Source organism: Rhinatrema bivittatum, chromosome 1 (assembly GCF_901001135.1).
Source record: "Rhinatrema bivittatum chromosome 1, aRhiBiv1.1, whole genome shotgun sequence".
In the NCBI taxonomy this organism is placed as follows: Eukaryota; Metazoa; Chordata; class Amphibia; order Gymnophiona; family Rhinatrematidae; genus Rhinatrema; species Rhinatrema bivittatum.
Window position 1 is genome coordinate 433,419,849 of NC_042615.1, and position 13,511 is coordinate 433,433,359.

At 46.3% G+C, this 13,511-nt stretch overlaps 2 protein-coding genes across 3 annotated transcripts in view; one reads left to right on the forward strand and one right to left on the reverse strand.

The window, feature by feature from the left end:
• LOC115092963 (zinc finger protein 567-like) overlaps positions 1 to 13,511 on the forward strand; it is a 1,005,854-nt gene that overhangs the window by 548,883 nt on the left and 443,460 nt on the right. The gene's annotated exons all lie outside the window — the stretch shown is intronic.
• Positions 1 to 13,511, reverse strand: part of LOC115092993 (oocyte zinc finger protein XlCOF6-like) — an 86,254-nt gene that overhangs the window by 67,389 nt on the left and 5,354 nt on the right. The window contains exons 2-4 of the mRNA XM_029604547.1: positions 5,674 to 5,800; positions 4,755 to 4,868; positions 4,482 to 4,595 (exon numbers count right to left, since the gene is read on the reverse strand). Coding sequence (XP_029460407.1) covers positions 4,482 to 4,595; positions 4,755 to 4,868; positions 5,674 to 5,800 — 355 coding nt within the window. The remainder of the gene's footprint in view (positions 1 to 4,481; positions 4,596 to 4,754; positions 4,869 to 5,673; positions 5,801 to 13,511) is intronic.

Consider the following 13,511-nt stretch of genomic DNA (forward strand, 5'->3'; position numbering starts at 1 on the left):
AGTTGGAATAAGAGGTGCCAACTCGTCTTTACGAAAAAGACGAACCACCTTAGGGTCATCGCCCTCCGCCGCCCGAGAGCCTCTCTCTGCCAGCGGCGGATCTGGCTCTGAGTCATCCGCTCGCTGCGGAATCAGAGGTTGACAATCCGGGTCCCCAAGATCTGAATCCAGTTCTGTAACCCCCTGCGGACCCCCTGCAGCGCTTAGACTTGATAGGTCCCGTCTCCTTATCAGCCTTGGCTCACTTAGATGCCCGGGCCTTATGGGGATCAAACTTTCCCCCTGCAATCAGCTTGCTTGGACTTCCTTGCCTTGAAGGCTTCATGTAAGAAAACAATGAAGGAAGACTCAGAGGAGGTATCAGAAGTCCCCTCAGGACTGACCTCCGGGCCAGGGGAGGCAGGCTGCTGCGATTCTCTGTTTTCAGGAGGCCGCGGCTGAAGAGATAATTGAGGAGGGAAGGACCCCTCCCCCATGATAGTCATAGTAGCAGAGTGAAACGAGTGCAAAATGGCCTCTGTTCCCACGCTTAAGGGAAAAGGATCCTGTGCTAACTGAGCATCCCCTGCTGCCGGCGAAGGAACACGCTGTAGCCTGCTTTTATTAATATTTTTGGCCATTCCTGCACCGGAGGACCCTTCTCCCCCCAGTAAACATTGTGCACACAAGTTCTGACGGGAGAGCTGCACGCGGCCGCCCGCAGCATTGGGGAAGAAAGGGAGGAGAAAGAAACGCCTGAAAAAAATTCAAAATTACACCCCCCGAGGCCGAGAACGTGGCAAAAATCCCCCCCCCCCCCCCCCCCCGGTATGAGTGGAAGGGAGGGAGAGACTGCCCGAACAAAAACGGAAGCAAAGAAAAAGTACTTCAAAACCTTTTTTTGTTTTTAAGGTGAAAATAGTCCACCGTGGTCCAGGGTGCTGAGCCGGGCTCCCCAGTATCGCACCACACTGCCTCAATTGATAGAGTCCTCAACCCCCGTCTGCAGCTGCCTCTGACTAGCAAGGGACGGCCCTCTCAGAGCCTAACAACCCTCTGGGAGGAGGACCACAAGAAAATTCTTTTTTTTTTTTTTGGTTAAGTAATTTTAAAGAGACAAACTCTTAAACTAGAAAATACACAGAGAACTCTCACTAACTATACTAATCTAACCCAAAATAAAGACCAGACTGTAGGTTTTGCACCTCCACCATCTGTTAGAGACAGAGAAATACTGGTGGACTGCAGGTGGCACTCTCCTATGTATATATATCCTATATATTACTAGTTTCCCCCGCCCCCCTCTCCTGTTCATTGTATTTTCCATCTGTCAGTTCTAAAGTAAACCGGTATGATGTTGCATGCTAATGTCGGTATATAAAAGTCTCAAATAAATAAATAAATAAATAAATATAAGGCGGAGCTTTGTTTTTAAAACATCTCTATCTCTATCTGCTAGAGGGGAGGCAAAACCAAGCAGTCTAGACTGATCCGGGTACGTACAGGGAACCGTGTTCTATGATGTTTAGAACCCACTGATCCGAAGTAATCTTGACCCATTCCTCGCGAAACAGAGAGAGACGACCTCCAATCTCCGAATGGAGGAATGGGCCGACACGCCTTCATTTGGTAGACTTGTTTGCGGAAAATCCTTGGGAGGCTCCGTCACGCAGAGTCAGTCTACCGCGAAAGGAATAGGCCCAAGATTGGGATCGCGCTGACGCTTGTCGCGGAGGAAAGGACGGGACCCTACCTGCCCGAAAACGGCGTTGACCCCAAAAACAACCCCGAAACAAGCCGAAGGGGCGAGAAGACCTGGGCTTGTCCTCAGGGAGCTTGTAAACCTTTTGCCCCTAAGGATTTAATGAGATGCTCCAGGTCATCACCAAACAACAGCTTTCCTTTAAATGGGAAGGAACCCAGCTGAGATGTCAGCTGTGGAGCCAAAGAAGCCTCCTTGCAGACACTGCCGAGGCCATCGAAGAGGTACGTAGGAGATCATACAAAGCATCCGCCATATAAGCTACTGCCGCCTCCATACGGTCCGCCTGTTCCGCTTCCGCCGGGGGAAGCTCCTGAGTTGTGAGCAACTGCTGCACCCATCTAAGAGTAGCTCTCTGCATGAGACTACTGCAGACGGCCGCCCTGACGCCTAGTGCCAAAATCTCAAAAATCCTTTTGAGAAGAACCTCCAGCTTCCTATCCTGGAGGTCCTTAAGAGCTGCCACTCCCGTCACAGGAATGGTTGTGCGCTTGGCGATCGCCAAAACGGCCGCGTCCACTTTAGGGATCTTAAGCAGATCCAAGGACTCCTCCGGAAGCGGATAAAGCTTTTCTATGGCCCTACTAACTCGCAGGCTAGCTTCAGGCGCATCCCATTCCCGGGTCATAAGCTGCAAAAGCATCGGCTGAAAGGGAAAGGTTCTAGGGGGGAGCCCGAAGACCCAAGACCAGATCCCCCGAGGAAGGCTCCGCCACGGGCTGCAGCACCTGAATATCGAGCTCTGCTAGCACATGAGGGATCAAGGAATCCAGCTCCTCCCTGCAAAATAACTTGAGCACCAGTGGGTCGTCCCCCTCAACCGGGCAGCATTGTCAACCTCATCGCCCGTGGGAGGATCGGGATCTGGCTGCGCCGGGGATGGTGGCATAATGTCAGGAGCTATAAGGGGTGGCTAGACCCTAGGAGCCTCTGGACCCTCTGAAGGCCTAGGGAGCTTTGCAGGTGGAGGATCTTGTAAATTCAAATCAGCCTCCACCTCCATGTAAGCTTTATGCAATAACAATACAAACTGAGAGGAAAAGGGGTGCTGCCTCTTTAAGGCACCCCCCCCCCCCCGGAGATAAGGAGGGACGAGGTGGGGAGTCAGTACCCAAATCGCAGGCCTTTCAGGGCTTAAATTATGAGAAGAAAGCAGCAGAGGAGCCATGCGCAGCATCAGAGCCTGAATCAGGCAAGATGGCCGCCGTTCCCGGCCTCTGTTTGTGAGCAGGGAGACTCTTCTCTAACCCCCATGACCGCGGAAGAGATGGTTGTTTGCCTGTCCCAGGTAACTGAGAAGTGCCTTCTCCCCTGGGGATACAGCGCGAGCAAAGTCCCTCGCGGGAGAGCCGCGCTGCCGGCTCTCCACAGGCGGAGCAGCGTGTTCCCCGCAGCATGGCCAACCGAGCTGTCTCAGAGAAAATCGCCAGGTAAACAATTACCTCCTCCCGAGACCCGGGAGATCGAAACCGGCTATGGCTGTATTATTTTCTTTTTTTTTTTTTTTTTAATTTATGCTGGCAAACCAGGGGAATGATGAATCCCTGGACTCTCAGAGGAATTACACTTCTCTGTATTGTTAGGGAGGGGAGGAACCGCCCTGAGGCACAAAAAATCTCCGGGAATATAGGCTATAGGGCGCCCTGCCCAGCCTAGCCTGCTACCAAGTGGGGGGAAGACTGCCCCCCCCCCCCCCCCCCCGGGAGGTCTTTTTTTTTTTTTAGACTGACAGATGATCTAGCCAAAGGTAACTAGGGATTTAAAGAAATACCTCTCAAACTTGTTAATGATCAAAATTTGGAAAAGGATCAGGACCACAGGTTATGCCTTCCTTCATCTGCTGGAGTCAGAGAATTACAGAGGGATCGCAGGTGGCACACTGGGTTATCAGGGGTGCCTTCAGCTTTTTTCTCTAACTCCATCTGCTGGAAGGAAAGCATAACCCAGCGGTTTGGACTGATCCTGGTATGTACAGGGAAAGTTTTTTTTTCTCTGCCTCCATCTGCTGGAAGAGAGGCAAAACCCACTTGTCTGGAGTGATCTGGGATATGACCAGGAACGCAATTTGATTGAACCACCAGCAACACAAAAAGCTTAATTACACCTCCCATTATACCTCCAGCATTTACAGCCCTCACTGTCAGGCCTGGATTTATGCAAGGGCTGTGCACAGGGTTGCAAAATATGAGGGGGTGGAAAATTTCCTGCCCCCCTGCCAAACCACAATTCTACTCCAGAGCTCTGAAGGTGTCAGTCCCACTACCTCTGCCACTGTTCCTTCTCTCCAGCCCTCGGCTCCAGCAGCACAATCCTGTCACTGCAGTGTGCGTAGGGACTAAGCGTAAACTCACAACCCAACCTTCTTTATGCTTCCATGTGAGAGGACGGGGATTGTGAGCTCAGGCTTTGCTTCCTTGCTCTTGTATTGCGAGGGCTCTGTCACTAGAGCAGAGGTCCAGGGGGCGAAGCAGGAAGGAAAACATGGCATCGGCACTGAATTAGTGCCTAGAGTTGGAACCTGCCCAAATCTATCCTTGTACCTAGACATGTTCACCCTGGCATCGCCTGCACCAGCCTCAGTCCCGGAACCCTGTCAGGTGACCCTCAGCCAGCCTCACCCATCCAAAGGAAACACGGGGCTAAAGAGAGAGGCTGACTGACTTTTGTCCTGTCTGTGCTGAACATCTAAATGGCACTGGCTGACCTTAATGAAGGTAGCCAGGAGGCATCTGATACTTGCTTGTGACAGGATGGTTAATCTGTTCAATCATCTCCGATTCAGGAGGATCCGTGAAGGGCAGATCTTCCTCTTGTTTAACGCTCAGTGAGAACACAGACGTTACAACTGGAAGGGCTGTGATGAGAAAACAAAAACATGTTTAGAAAGATTCACTGAGGACCTGTGTATATTATATTAGGAAATGGATTATAAGTCTCCAAATTTTTGGTGTTAATAGCCCATCTTCTATGCTCTGAAAATGCAAAGTCCTTTAAATCCAGAACATTTACTTACTAATGGGGGGATCCTTCATGTTTTCTTCTCCCTCCCACTCACAGTGTTCAGTGAAATAGTTCTCATTTTCCTTTTTAATCTTGAATATTACATCAGGATTAAGAATTGAATATCCTGTCAATAAAAAATAGCAAAATTACATTTCCTATTTGTACTTGTGGAGCCACAGGGTGTTTCATCTGTTTCCTATTCTGATGGAGAGGGGGGATGCATGGTGGGGAATCATTGGGGATGCATTTGTCTGACAAAACTTGCCAAGGTTGCAGCCCGACATTTAAACCTTGGAAGATTTCTGGCACAGTCATTTCTATTCATGACCCTCCTAGGTAGAGGAATTGCAGATGTCAATCTTCTCTGCAAGCAGGTGCTCTCCTACAAAGAGAGGAGTCCCGGCTTCTTAAAATCATCTGAGAAGAAAAACCCAAGTCCCAGGATATATAGATAATGCTATCTAAAGGCTGGGGATATTTGATCTGAATCATCTGGTTACCATCTATAGGGGTTACATGTTATACAGTACAGTTACCTAATGCAGAGCTAACATATTGGGCTCTTACACTGAAGTTGTGGTTCTCAGGTGGGAATCAGAAAGATAAATCTTTCCTCCTGTTCCCCTGCGTCAGCTTTGGTTGTAGGGAAAAACCGAGACAGACTTAAACTAAAGGTTTCATATAAGACCAGCTGAACGTATAATTTTTGTAATAGGGCACGGCATCTTTTGCCAGGCCTGTGGCAGTGGTGTCTTTTACTGGGCCCTGGAGAGCCACAGCAGCTCCTGTTGAACCTGAGACGAGATCAGGAGCCAGGTCCTAAATTTTAGGTCCCCATGGGACCTGGCATTTTTCCAGTCCTGATAAAATGGCAGCACCCATTCTGTAATGTGTCTATGGCTGCCAGATGATAGAAAAGGCAGATTTACCCCGTGACATGAGGAGGCCATGAATCTCCTTGATGATCTTCTTGTACAGCTCCTTCTGCCACTCTCCCAGAATGTCCCACTCCACTTCCAAGAAATAAGCAGCGACATCACTGAATGTGACCGATGCCTGGAAAAAGAAACAGGACACCCTCAACCCTTCTCTCCCCAACTTCATTACAATGTGAGTGTAATAAACTGTGTCACATGGCCTCTGTCAGTGATTTCAGCTCTCCAGTAGATTCTAGCAGTGCTTCTCAACTTTTAATGTTTCCTGGAGCCCTTGTAAGCATTTGAGAGCTTACTGATATTTTCTTCAGCCTTTTATTTCAAAACTGAAATATGCACAACCAGAAAACTGTATTACAATAATATAATTGTATATAAGATTGAAGGCAGTTCATAATAAAAAGTTTTGACATAAAGAATGAAGAAAATATTTTTGTTAAAGGAAAATTGGTTCTTACCTGCTAATTTTCATTCCTGTAGTACCACGGATCAGTCCAGACCGCTGGGTTATGCCTCCCTTCCAGCAGATGGAGTCAGAGAAAAAAGCTAAAAAGGCACCTCCTGATATCCCGGTGTGCCACCTGCAATCCTTCAGTATAATCAATATCAAAGCAGAATGAAGAAAATTTAACAACCAATGACTAGACCAAGGGAACTTATCTTAACTATAACCTGTGAAAATTGCATAATACTTTTATATTTTTTTTCTAATTCTTCATAGTCTTCCAAACACTGCAGAAAAAATAAGTAAATCGAGCAGACTTATCAGAACATCATACCCCTGGGCGGGCATCTGGACTGATCCGTGGTACTACAGGATCGAAAATTAGCAGGTAAGAACCAATTTTCCTTTCCCTGTACGTACCCAGATCAGTCCAGACCGTGGGGATGTACCCAAGCTGCCTTAACTGGGATGGGACCCAGAAAGTCCCGCTCGAAGCACACTGCTGCTAAAACAATCGACATCCGGAGCTCGGACATCCAAACGGTAATGCTTAGCAAAAGTGTTTAAAGATTTCCAAGTAGCTGCTCTGCAAATTTCCTGCGGCAAAACACATTGGCTCTCTGCCCAAGATGCTGCTTGAGATCTGATGGAATGGGCTTTAAGACCATCCGGCACCTGTCACCCATGACATATGTACGCCGAAGCTATAGTTTCTTTCAACCATCGGGCAATAGTAGCCTTGGATGCCTTATGTCCTTTCTTAGGACCAGTCCATAATACAAAAAGACGGTCTGACAATCGAGAAGCGTTAGTCACTTCCAAGTACTGAAGAAGTACCCTCCGAACATCTAGTTTCCACAAATCATGAGCCTGAGGAGAATTCCGATCCAAACCCGGAAAGGCCGGCAACTCTACTGACTGATTCACATAAAACGCCGAAACAACCTTTGGTAGAAAAGAAGGCATTGTCCTAAGTGAAACCCAGATTCTGAGATCTGCAAAATCGACTCTCTGCAGGACAACGCTTGAATCTCAGATATCCCTCTGGCCGAACAGATAGCCACAAGGAACACCGCTTTGAGTGTTAAATCCTTCAACGTAGCTCGCTTGAGAGGCTCAAAGAGGGGACCGTACAACCCTCTGAGATCTAGATTCTAACTCCATGAAGGACACACTGGACGCACCAGCGGGTGTAAATGCTTGGCCCCCTTCAAAAAACGCACCACATTTGGATGTCCTGCAAGGGACATACCATCAACCTCACCTCTTAAACAGCCCAGCGCTGCTACTTGAACCCAGAGCGAGCTGTACGCCAATCCCTTCTTCAAGCCGTCCTGTAAGAATGCGAGAATGTGCACAATAATGGCTTTCTGCGGGGAAACTTTCAACCCGCTGCACCATGAATCAAAACCCTTCCAGACCCGAACGTAGGTGAGCGAAGTAGATGTCTTTCGTGCTAGGAGAAGAGTGGAAATAACCGCAACCGGATAATCTTTCTTTCTCAACTGTCTCCACTCATAAAAGTCAAGCTGCTAGACAAAAGTGAGCTGCCTGATTGAAAAATACTGGACCCTGTCGAAGTAGATTCAGAAGGTGACCGAGACGCAAAGGGCCGTCTACCACCAAGTTGATAAGGTCTGCGAACCACGGCCTGCGTGGCCACTTTGGGGCCACGAGGATAACCGACCCCTGGTGAGACTATTCGCCTCAAGACTTTGCCCACCAGAGGTCAAGGGGGAAACACAGAGCAGCACATCGTGGGGCCACAGAAGGACCAGGGCATCCACTCCTTCCGCCCTGTGCTCCCTTCTGCGACTGAAAAATCGAGCCGCCTTTGCGTTTAGATGAGTTACCATCAAATCCAGCCAGGGCACTCCCCACCGACGAGTCAAGAGCTGCATCTCCTCCTCGGACAGCTCCCACTCTCCGAGGTCTAGCCATTGGCGACTGAGAAAATCGGCTTGCACGTTGTCCACTCCAGCTATGTAAGACACCGCCAACTGGGCGAGATTGCGTTCCGCCCAGACTATCAGCTTGTCCGCTTCATCGGCCACTGGCCGACTTTTTGTACCCCCTTGCTGATGTACACCACAGTTGTCGCGTTGTCTGATAGAATGCTTACCGACCGATGCTGGACGAGATGGAGAAAGCTGCGCAGTGCTAGACTAACCGCTCTCGTCTCCAAACGATTTATGGACCACTTGGACTCTTGAGTTGCCCACTGGCCTTGTGCCGATCGCTACTGGCAAAACGCCCTCCAACCAGAGAGGCTGGCATCCATTGTCACAATCAGCCACTGGGGATTCTCCAGGTCCATCCCCTATTGTAAGTGTTCAGGAACTAACCACCATTCAAGACTGGTCCTGGCGGGATCCATGAGGGGCAAGGTAAGTGGAATTCTTTGCACTTGGGGTCCCAGCGGGAAAGCAACGCCCTCTGCAAAGATCTCATATGAGCAAAGCCCAAGGGACCAACTCCAGAGTAGATGCCATAGAGCCAAGAACTTGCAAATAGTCCCATACCTTGGGCAAGGGGAGGGCCAACAGACAGCAAACCTGAGTTATCAGCTTGTCCATCCTCTCTTGAGGAAGGAAGTCTTTGCCCACAACTGTGCTGAAATGGGCTCCCAGGAAATCCAACACTTGGCATGGGACCATCCGAGCGACTGAAGACGATGCAATACCGATTGAACCGCCACCTTGCAAAAGTCCTCCGACTTTGCCCAAATGAGCCAGTCGTCCAAATAGGGGTGTACTAAGATTCCCTCCCGCTTGAGAGCTGCTGCCACTACCACCATCACCTTGGTGAAAACGCAGGGAGCCTTCGCCAAACCGAACGGACGCGCTTGAAACTGGTAATGCTCGCCCAAGATCATGAACAGCAGAAACCACCGATAATGCTCTTGGATTCCTATGTGAAGGTAAGCCTTCGTCAGATCCAAAGAGGCCAAAAAGTCTATTTTGTGGGCGACTGCAATGACGGACCTCAAAGTCTTCATGCGAAAGCGAGGTACCCAAAGTGCCCTAATGACCTTTTTCAAGTCCAATAACGGACGGAAGGAGCCCTCCTTCTTGGGGACCACAAAATAAATGGAGTACCTGCCTGTTCGACGTTCGGCCGGCGGAACAATCGCTCCCAGAGCCTTCAACCGACACAGGGTTTGGAGTAAAACCTGCTGTTTTGTCAGAGGCCCACAAGGAGACACCAAGAAAAGATCCCACAGCGGGTGAGCAAAATCTAAACATAAGATATGCCCTACTGGGTCAGACCAAGGGTCCATCAAGCCCAGCATCCCGTCTCCAACAGTGGCCAATCCAGGCTACAAGAACCTGGCAAGTACCCAGATGGTAGATCCCAAGATGGTATTCCTTATTAATTAATAGAAGTTTATGGCCTTTTCCTCTAGGAACTTATCCAAACCTTTTTTAAACCTAGTTACACTGACTGCCATAACCACATCTTCTGGCAATGAATTCCAGAACTTAATTATGTGTTGAGTGAAAAAGAATTTTCTCTGATTTTTTTTTAAATGAGCTACTTGCTAACTTCATGGAGTGCCCTCTAGTCCTATTATCTGAGAGATTAAATAACTGATTTACATTTACCTGTTCAAGCCCTTCAATTATTTTGTAGACCTCTATCATATCCCCCATCAGTCATCTCTTCTCCAAGCTGAACACCCTAACCTTTTAGGCCTTTAAGAACATAAGAACATGCTATACTGGGTCAGACCATGGGTCCATCAAGCCCAACATCCTGTTTCCAACAGTGGCCAATCCAGGCCATAAGAACCTGGCAAGTACCCAAAAACTAAGTCTATTCCATGTTACAGTTGCTAGTAATAGCAGTGGTTATTATCTAAGTCAACTTAATAGCAGGTAATGGATTACTCCTCCAAGAACTTATCCAATCCTTTTTTAAACACAGCTATACTAACTGCACTAACCACATCTTCTGGCAACAAATTCCAGAATTTAATTGTGCATTGAGTGAAAAAGAACTTTCTCCGATTAGTTTTAAATGTGCCACATGCTAACTTCATGGAGTGCCCCCTAGTCTATTATCCGAAACAGTAAAAACCGATTCACATCTACCCGTTCTAGACTTCATGATTTTAAACACCTCTATCATATCCCCCCCCCTCAGCTGTCTCTTTTTCAAGCTGAAAAGTCCTAACTTCTTTAGTCTTTCCTCATAGGGGAGCTGTTCCATTCCCCTTATCATTTTGGTAGCCCTTCTCTGTACCTTCTCCATCGCAATATCTTTTTTGAGATGCGGCAACCAGAATTGTACACAGTATTCAAGGTGCAGTCTCACCATGGAGCAATACAGAGGCATTATGACATTTTCCGTTTTATTCACCATTCCCTTTCTAATAATTCCCAACATTCTGTTTGCTTTTTTGACTGCCACAGCACACTGAACCGACAATTTCAATGTGTTATCCACTATGACGCCTAGATCTCTTTCCTGGGTAATAGCACCTAATATTGTGTAACTATAGCATGGGTTATTTTTCCCTATATGCATCACCTTGCACTTATCCACATTAAATTTCATCTGCCATTTTGATGCCCAATTTTCCAGTCTCACATGGTCTTCCTGCAATTTATCATAATCTGCTTGTGATTTAACTACTCTGAACAATTTTGTATCATCTGTAAATTTGATTACCTCACTTGTCGTATTTCTTTCCAGATCATTTATAAATATATTGAAAAGTAAGGGTCCCAATACAGATCCCTGAGGCACTCCACTGCCCACTCCCTTCCACTGAGAAAATTGTCCAGTTAATCCTACTCTGTTTCCTGTCTTTTAGCCAGTTTGTAATCCACGAAAGTACATCACCACCTATCCCATGACTTTTTATTTTTCCTAGAAGCCTCTCATGAGAAACTTTGTCAAATGCCTTCTGAAAATCCAAGTACACTGCATCTACCGGTTCACCTATATCCACATGTTTATTAACTCCTTCAAAAAAGTGAAGCAGATTTATGAGGCAAGACTTGCCTTGGGTAAAGCCATGCTGACTTTGTTCCATTAAACGATGTCTTTCTATATGTTCTGTGATTTTGATGTTTAGAACACTTTCCACTATTTTTCCTGGCACTGAAGTCAGGCTAACCTGTCTGTAGTTTCCCGGATCGCCCCGGAGCCTTTTTTAAATATGGGGGTTACATTAGCTATCCTCCAGTCTTCAGGTACAATGGATGATTTTAGTGATAGGTTACAAATATTTATTAATAGGTCTGAAACTTCATTTTTTAGTTCCTTCAGAACTCTGGGGTGTATACCATCCAGTCCAGGTGATTTACTACTCTTCAGTTTGTCAATCAGGTCTGCCACATCTTCTAGGTTCACAGTGATTTAATTCAGTCCATCTGAATCATTACCCATGAAAACCTTCTCCAGTACGGGTACCTCCCCAACATCCTCTTCAGCAAACACCGAAGAAAAGAAATCATTTAATCTTTCTGCGATGGCCTTATCTCCTCTAAGTGCCCCTTTAACCCCTCAATCATCTAACGGTCCAACTGACTCCCTCACAGGCTTTCTGCTTCGGATATATTTTAAAACGTTTTTACTGTTAAGTTGGTCGTAGAGGCAAAAACTCTTTTCAAATTCTCTCTTAACCTGTCTTATCAATGTCTTACATTTAACTTGCCAATGTTTATGCATTATCCTATTTTCTTCTGTTGGATCCTTCTTCCAATTTTTGAATGAAGATCTTTTGGCTAAAATAGCTTCTTTCACCTCCCCTTTTAACCATGCCGGTAATCGTTTTGCCTTCTTTCCACCTTTCTTAATGTGTGGAATACATCTGGATTGTGCTTCTAGGATGGTATTTTTTTTAACAATGACCTCGCCTCTTGCACACTATTTACTTTTGTAGCTGCTCCTTTCAGCTTTTTTCTAACTATTTTTCTCATTTTATCAAAGTTTCCCTTTTAAAAGTTGAGCATGAGAGCCGTGGATTTGCTTACTGTCCCCCTTCCAGTCATTAAATCAAATGTGATCATATTATGATCACTATAGCCAAGCGGCCCCACCACCGTTACCTCTCTCATCAAATCCTGTTCTCCACTGAGAATTAGATCTCAAATTGCTCCCTCTCTCATTGGTTCCTGAACCAATTGCTCCATAAAGCTATCATTTATTCCATCCAGGAACTTTATCTCTCTAGCGTGACCCGATGATACATTTACCCAGTCAATATTGGGGTAATTGAAGTCTACATAAATCAGAAACAGTCTGATTTATGTAGACTTCAATGGTATCATGCTCTTTTTGTTTGTGAATGCTATACCTCTTCTTAAACTTTATTCGACTTAATGTAAATATATTAGTAATAAATTAGGGACCACTGTGCTTTCCAATTAGTACTTGTATTTTGCACTTTGATGGATCCTCTTTATTCATAGGTCCAGAAAGTCCAATATTCAAAGCAAGACTTTTATATACTTTTTGATTTTTGCTTAAAATATAGAAGATACTACTTCCCTTAATTGATGTCGGTGTCAGTGTTCCGACGTGCGCGTTTCGCGGTCCGCTGCATCAGGGACGTGTTTCGGCTGACTCTCTTAGCCCAGTGCTCTTGACATCACTCAGGAACGGGACTTAGCTGACTTTCTTAGTACGGTGCTCCTCGCATCACTTCATCGGATGTGCTGTGGGCGACTAAATTAGTGAATTTAGGGTCCCTCATGATTTCAGACCAGACGCTATTTTTCTATCTTGGCTTGCCGCGAAACGCGCGCATCGGACCACTGTCTCCGAGATCAATTAAGGAAAGTAGTATCTTCTATATTTTAAGCAAAAATCAAAAAGTATATAAAAAAGGCTCGCTTTGAATATTGGACTTTCTGGACCTATGATTAAAGAGGACCCATCAAAGTGCAAAATACAAGTACTAACTTGAAAGCACAGTGGGTGGTATGACGGTCCCTAATTTATTACTAATATAGTTACATTAAGTCGAAGAAAGTTTAAGAAAAGGTATAGCATTCACAAACAAAAAGAGCATGATACTACATTTCAGATTTATGTTTATACAAATCGAGGGTTCGCATACAAAGAGATATTTCTTATATTTGGTAATTGAAGTCTCCCATTATTACCACACTACCAATTTGGTTAGCTTCCCTAATTTCTCTTAGCATTTCACTGTCAGTCTCACCATCTTGACCAGGTGGACGGTAGTATACTCCTATCACTATAGTCTTCCCCGACCCACAAGGGATTTCTACCCATAAAGATTCAATTGTGCATTTAGTCTCGTGCAGGATGTTTATCCTGTTGGACTCTATGCCATCCCGGACATAAAGCGCCACACCGCCTCCCGGGTGCTCCTGCCTGTCATTGCGATATAATTTGTACCCCAGTATAG